At 43.3% G+C, this 7,164-nt stretch overlaps 1 protein-coding gene across 1 annotated transcript; it reads left to right on the top strand.

Annotated features, from left to right (window-relative positions):
• Window positions 1–2,153: 2,153 nt before the first annotated feature.
• On the top strand, window positions 2,154–5,303 carry LOC147903026 (pentatricopeptide repeat-containing protein At2g03380, mitochondrial-like). Its single transcript, XM_087373993.1, has one exon. The coding sequence runs from the start codon at window positions 2,154–2,156 to the stop codon at window positions 5,301–5,303; it is 3,150 nt and encodes a 1,049-aa protein (XP_087230119.1).
• Window positions 5,304–7,164: the final 1,861 nt, after the last annotated feature.

Below are 7,164 nucleotides of genomic sequence, written 5' to 3' on the forward strand. Positions count from 1 at the left end.
GAGAGAAGAACAAAGCAATGGAAAAAGGGGAGAGACACTCAAGAGAGAGAACCTGAAGTGACCTTCATTACCAATAGAGTGAGACCCTACTCAAATGCAACTCAAAATACTACAAACACAAGGTAGAAGAAGAGGTTTCATACATACAAGAGGGAGTGGGAGCTCCAAAACTAATCATAGAAAGAGAATAAACTAGAGAGATGTGGACTCCAGGGCCTACATAAGAGGATATCTACAAGAGGGAGAGAGAAGTCTCATGGAAGAGGCTTAAGGAATCTAGAGCTATAGCAGCATGAGGCTTAATGGTGGAAGAGATGTTGAACAAGGGAGAGGAGGGCTTCTTTTATAGAGATTTTGTTACCCTCCTTTACCCATTTACAATTGCTGCCTATAGATTTCTTTCCCTATCAATCACATAAGCCCGTATGTCATCTGGATACTCTTGACAGGCATCCCATTAAAAGATGCTTATGAATCTTAAAATATTAAGAGAGTTAAGGGTCTTCCCACATGGAGCCCATATAGACCCTCTCTTTTCCATATGTCCACATCCTCCTTATTCCATATAGGAATTCTAGAAGGATTCCTCTGGACTCCACACTCTCCCACACTCCACATGGATCTCTCTTATATTATTGGAACATATGGACATGAGACCCATCTCTTTATATGACTCACTCTTCCTATTTTCTAACAACCCTATGATATCCCATACACGAATAACTCTCATCCCTTACCAAGGTATTTATCATTCATACACATGGTATTTACAATGATCCATTCCACTCATCCTCTCAATCCCATACAATATCTTAGAAAATGAAAATAAGTAAAAGCCACTAGATTATCACTTGATAATCACTCTCTTATCAAACATAGAGAAAAGCAACACCAATGCGAAATAAAAGATATCATTTTTTGGCGTCACACTCCAAAAAACTCCAAGAATTGACAACTAGTTAACACTCACCATAAAACTAACACGATGATCAAATGAAGAGTATTTCAAGCAAATTGGAAGCCTTAAAAAGTTGAATGACTTTTGTCATTCATAAAGCTTGTCCAAATGGAGTTGGAGCAAGGGTGGAGCTTCTTGGTTGCATCACAATAATGTGGGCTTGGAGATGGGGAAACGAGCGAGTGAGCGAGAGAGAGAGAGAGAGAGAGAGAGAGAGAGAGAGAGAGTTGAAATAGAAATGAGAAGAAGTGGGAGAAAATGGTGGAGCTGCCACCTATTAGCAACGGGAAAAATAAAAGAGATACAAAAATAAGCGATTTTGCTTTGATGGGAGTAGCCTCAACTTAGGCCTCCCAATGGCACGCCAATAAAGAGAAAAGAGAGATTTTTTGATGATTTTCTTCTACATAAATGAATAACCCAAGTGAAGAAATCAACCTTTATCCTACTGGAGCAAGATGATGAGGGAAAACATACCTCCTACTTTTTAGCACTACTTTCCAGGTAGAGCTATCGTAACACTTTTCTTATAAAAGTGTCCCACACCATTTTTCTCACTATTCCACAAGAGGTGATTCATTCATGTTGACAATTGTTTTTTCCTTTGACAGAACCAATAGAAGAGCACTATAGAAGGCAGTACGTGTTGTTCAAGGACTAAAGTGGCAAGGCTACATGTAACACAAACGGCACTACCATTCATTCCGCTCTCTCCCAAGCAGCCTGTACAAGCAAGTGCAATTGCTTGTTTTCGATGACATATCACTTGTGGGACGCAGAACTTTCAACATCCCAGGGGTTCATCATGCCTGGCCATGCCGGTGCACTGTAACTTGTGCTTCTTCCTAATGGCCACGACTCAATCCCTCTCCAGCTCGTTTGTCTTGCCTTTCTCATTTCAAAATTTTCTATTCTTTCTAGAAGAGACTGTGATTAGCGAGTGCTCACCCGCTTCTTCTAGTTATCTCGACCTATTGATCCACACTGAAAACTCAAAGAATCTACACACAGCGACGTATTTGTACATTTTGCAGACACTCAAACACTTGCTCGCGTGCACAATTAGATCGGGCAGATGAGAACTTCGGCACTGCCTATTGAATCGGATCGATTGTATGCTTAGTAGTTTCGTTTGTGAAGTTCCGTGAGAAATGGAAGCCAGTTTGTATCATCGACCAGGAGTTTCTTCCTTGGGATGGTGCGCAAGGATGTGGGAAGGACCTATATTCGGAATCACAGATGCAAGGCATCTCGTGGAAAGGACAGCACGCTGCTCGAATTCCATCGATCGATCTGTATCCGACGAGCAGGGCATTCATTCCAAGAGTCCTGTTCTTTTGGAGTTGGAGGGCATCTCAATAAACGGATGTCGGTGCCTCTCAGAGAGCAGCGAGGATTCAATGTGGCTTATGGCACGCTTGCCGGAAAAACTCTTGCCCACGACACGTCTCCACAGCAGTGTCGTAGGGGTTTATGGAAAGAGTCTCTTGATTCGTATACGTCAGTTTTACAGTGGTGTGCGAAAGCAAAGGCGTTGTTGGATGGCAAGCGCGTCCATCGCCACTTGATCCAGAGCGGGCATGGGGAAAATCTACTTCTAAAGGGTCTTCTTGTACAGTTGTACGGAAAGTGCGGCGCTCTAGAGGATGCATTGGCTGTTTTTTCCAGCTTGCGTTCTCCAAACGTGTCATTGTGGAATTCGATTGTTACAGCTCATGTTCAGCAAGGGCAGAACCTAAAGGCTTTCTATTTCTTTGACAAAATGCAACAGGAAGGGGTAATGCCGAACAAATTCACCTTTGTTTGCATTCTCTCTTCATACTCCAGCGAAGCATCCTTAGTTGACGGCAAGCGGATGCATACACACATCGTGGCGCATGGATGCGAAGCAGAAGTCTTTGTGGGGACTGCCCTTATCAGTATGTATGGCAAGTGTGGGTGCTTGGAGGATGCACATAGGCTATTTGTAAGAATGTCACAAAGGAACTTGGTTTCGTGGACTGTAATGATTGCAGTGTATTCCCAGTATGGTGAGGGTAAAAAAGCCCTCCAACTGTTTGATCAAATGCATGATGAAGGACTTAAGGCAGACAAGGTGACCTTCCTTAGCATTCTTGCTGCATGTTCTGGTGAATCTAGACTTTCAGATGGCAGGTGGGTGCATGCTCATATATGTGGCAGTGGGTTTGACTCAGATGTTGCTGTGGGCACTGCTGTTGTCAGCATGTATGGCAAGTGCGGCAGCCTTCAGGATGCACGAAATATTTTTGATACAATACCCGAGCGGAATGTTGTCTCATGGACTGCCATGATTGATGCACACGCTGAAAGTGGGCATGGTCTGGTAGCGCTCCAACTTTTTTACCAAATGCAACAAGAGGGATTTATTCCAAATAAAATTACCTTTGTCAGCGTTTTTACTGCATGCACTGGCTTAGGAGCTCTAGGTGAAGGAAAGCAGACGCATAGTCTTGTTCTAGACAGGGGATTGGAACCAGATGTTGTACTTGGAAATGCTCTTATAAACATGTATGGTAAGTGGGGCAACTTGGAGGCTGCATACAGGGTGTTTGAGAAAATGAAAAAGCGGGATGTGGTTTCGTGGAATGCCTTGATTGCCGGGTATGCTGAACATGGTAACGGTAAGGCTGTTTTTGAACTTTTTGCAGAAATGCAGCTGGAAGGCATTGGGCAAGATAGGGTCACGTTTATAAGCCTTCTTGCTGTATGTGCCAAAGAAGCATGGCTAATTGAAGGGAAGCTTGTGCACACCTATATCGTCATGAGAAGCAGATTTGAGAACAATAGTGCTCTAGAAAATGGTATTCTCAATATGTATGGCAAATGTGGCAGTTTAAGGGATGCACGGGGTATACTTGACAAGATGCCTGAAAGGAATGTTGTATCATGGACGACCATGATCTCCCTTTATGTCCAGCACAGACAAATGAATGAGGCTCTTCAACTTTTCGATTTGATGCTGCAGGAAGGGGTATCTCCAAACAGTGTCACTTTTGTCAGTGTACTTGCTGGGATTGCCAGCAAGACAGCACTGAGAGAAGGGCTCAAAATGCATGCCTGCATTGTGGACAAAGGATTGGAGTTAGACTTAATTACTAGGAATGCTCTTGTCAACATGTATGGCAAATGTGGCAGCCTGGAGGATGCACGGTGGGTGTTTAACAAAATGCAGGAACGAGATGTGGCTTCTTGGAATGCAATGATTGGAGTGTGTATCCAGCAAGGGCAGGGTAAAGAGGCTTTCCAACATTACGAGCAAATGCAAAGGGAAGGTTTTTTGCCAGATAAAGTTACATTCTTAAGCCTGCTTTCTGCATGTGCTGCCCATGCAGCCCTATCTGAAGGTGAACAGTTACATGATTGCATCTTGGACAGAGGGATGGAGGCAGACACTGAGTTAGCGAATGCACTTGTACACATGTATGGTAAATGCAGTAGCCTGGGAAGTGCCCGGAGGATGTTTGACAAAATTCCTGAGCGAAATGTGGTTTCATGGACTGCTATGATTACATTAAATGCCCAGCATGGTCAGATGGCAGAGGTGCTTCAGAGTTTGGCCCAAATGCTATGCGAAGGAATCATGCCGAATGAGGTCACTTTTGTCAGCATTCTTGCTGTATGTGCGAATCAGGCAGCGCTGCCTGAAGGTGAGATGGTGCATGCTTTCATTTTGGACAGTGGGTTCGAGTCCCATGTTGTGGGTAATGCCCTTATCAACATGTATGGCAAGTGTGGCAGCTTGTTTCATGCACGAAGGGTTTTTGATACACTACCGAAGTGCGATGTTGTTTCATGGAATGCCATACTCACAGTGTGTGCTCAGCATGGGCAGGTCAAAGAGGCTCTCCAACTTTTTGGCCGATTGAGGCAAGAAAACGTGTTGCCAGATCAGGTCACCTTTGTCAGTATTCTTGTGGCATGTAGCCGTGCTGGTATGATTGATGAGGGTTGCATCTTTTTTTCTTCCATGAAAGAACACTATGGGATTATACCTGTTGAAGATCATTACATCTGTATGATTGACTTATTTGGAAGGGCTGGAATGTTAGATGAGGCAGAAGGCCTGGTCATTGATATGCCAATTCAACCCACAGTCGAGACCTTCACAGCATTGCTGGGAGCCTGCCGACACAGGGCTGATGTGGAACGAGGAGAATGCATAGCAAAGTACTTATTTGAATTGGATCCAGAGAATGCTGCATCATATGTAACACTAGCAAACATCTATGCTGCAGTTGGCAGGGTGGATGCTGCTGCTAGGGTTCTCAGTAGGATAAAAGGAGGCGGCCACAAGAAGTCAAGGGGAAATCAAATCAATTTCTGAAGATGATCCCAGATGGAGGATGTATCTGTGGAGTTGCAGATAGAAAAAAGCGACATGGAGAAGACCAGGTACATCCCTTCGGTATGGTTTTGAAGAGTCCAGTGTCTACAAGCACTGCGAGTCCATGTAGCGCTGGCATGCAGGCTGGCCTACCATACAGCAGCAGTTTAACCATCTACAGCAACAGGGTGGACCACCATTTTATGAGATTTACACAAGAGAGGGGGCCTAGTGCACCTGGTGTTGAATCATCACACCGACTCAAATGTATGCATGCACATGCTAATTTTCTCTCTGTATGCATCAGTCTTTACACTTGGGCACTCCATCAGTTAGCATGAACAGGCTTGGGAGGGAAGGTCTCAGGGTACATGTCTGGTACAGTCATGCAGAAAGAGAAAGAGAAGTCTTCAGACTCAGATGATTCAAAGTCCGATCTAGAGGAGCCTGAACCACCCAAGACGACTCCAGCCAAAGAGAGGAGTCTTACAGGTTAGTATTTGAAGACCCTGTAGTACTCGAGGGGGACAGATTTCCAGAATCAAGTACAGAGATCAGGAGGTCCCATCGATCAAAGAACAACCCCACTGTGAAGTATACACTAGTGCCTCGGATTTAGGAGCCTAGGACCTTTGAGAGGCAGAGGGTGTACCAGAATGGCAGGCTACCAGGGAGGGAGAGATGGAAGCCATTTTGAAGATAACACCTGGGACTTGGTGAAATGATATTGTAAACGAAAGATGATGGTACCAAGTAGGTGTACAAGGCTGTTTAAGGGAACCCTTCAAAGGACTTCCCAAAATATCAGGGAACATCAAACTATTTAAGCTTTAAACTTCAGCTTTACCAACTTCCGAAAATATCAGGGAAAATTAAATTATTTAAGCTTTAAACTTCAGCTTTACCATGACAAACTTCAATACTCATTATAAGCCTTCAAAAGACTTCCCAAAATATCAGGGAACCCTTCAAAAGACTTCCCAAAATATCAGGGAGCATCAAACTATTTAAGCTTTAAACTTCAGCTTTACCAACTTCCGAAAATATCAGGGAAAATGAAACTATTTAAGCTTTAAACTTCAGCTTTATCATGAAAAGCTTCAACACTCATCATAACCCTTCAGTTAAATACTTCAGAAGCAGAGAAAGAACGAGGATAAGAGTGTTGCATAACTGCTTGATTGCTGCATATATTGATAGCTTCATACGTCTCACAGCTGAGGACTGATCTCTCTCCTCAGTTCTGAAAGGGCAGGACTTCGTACAGGTATACTTAACGACCTTCCGTATCTATGACTGTTCATTTCTATGTACTATGACTTTACATTATTCGTCCCAAAAGACTCAGGTTAAGCACAGGTTTAACACCTGGCACACCGGTGGGCAGGATTTTTCTGTAACGACTAAGAATTAAAAAAATGGAGTACAAAATGAAGTTTTAGTTTACTGAGTACCCCTAAAGAGGATTTTTAGGTGCTGACGTAGGGGATAATATTTCTGCTGGTACCTCATTGTTCATCTCTTTTGACATATGTTGTTCCAATTCCTCATTATCAACTAATTTGACATCCATGTTAGATTTGACAATATGCTGTGCATCCAAATCCTTATGTGCATCATTAGTTTCTATTGTCATGGCAAGGATGACCGGTTGCAAAACTTGTAGAGTGTCGACATATCATGGTATTTATATCTTTCAACTATGGTTGCTGCAGCGAATGACCTGTAAGTTTTTGATGTGTAAGTTGTTGAACTGTATTCTGTAATTCTTCAATGTTTGCTTCCAGTTTCCATTTTCCTTCTGCATCCTCTTCTGCAGCATATGCTTCATAGGGTCTCTGGACAATCTTAAACAATCTCA

The sequence above is a fragment of the Dipteris shenzhenensis genome, chromosome 4, assembly GCF_047967505.1.
Source record: "Dipteris shenzhenensis isolate YYH24624 ecotype China chromosome 4, Dip_SZ_1.0, whole genome shotgun sequence".
NCBI classification, from domain to species: domain Eukaryota; kingdom Viridiplantae; phylum Streptophyta; class Polypodiopsida; order Gleicheniales; family Dipteridaceae; genus Dipteris; species Dipteris shenzhenensis.

What these genes read in the sequence shown, in the direction of transcription:
- LOC147903026 (XM_087373993.1), top strand. Translation starts at nt 2,154, where the DNA reads ATGGTGCGCAAGGATGTGGGAAGGACCTATATTCGGAATCACAGATGC.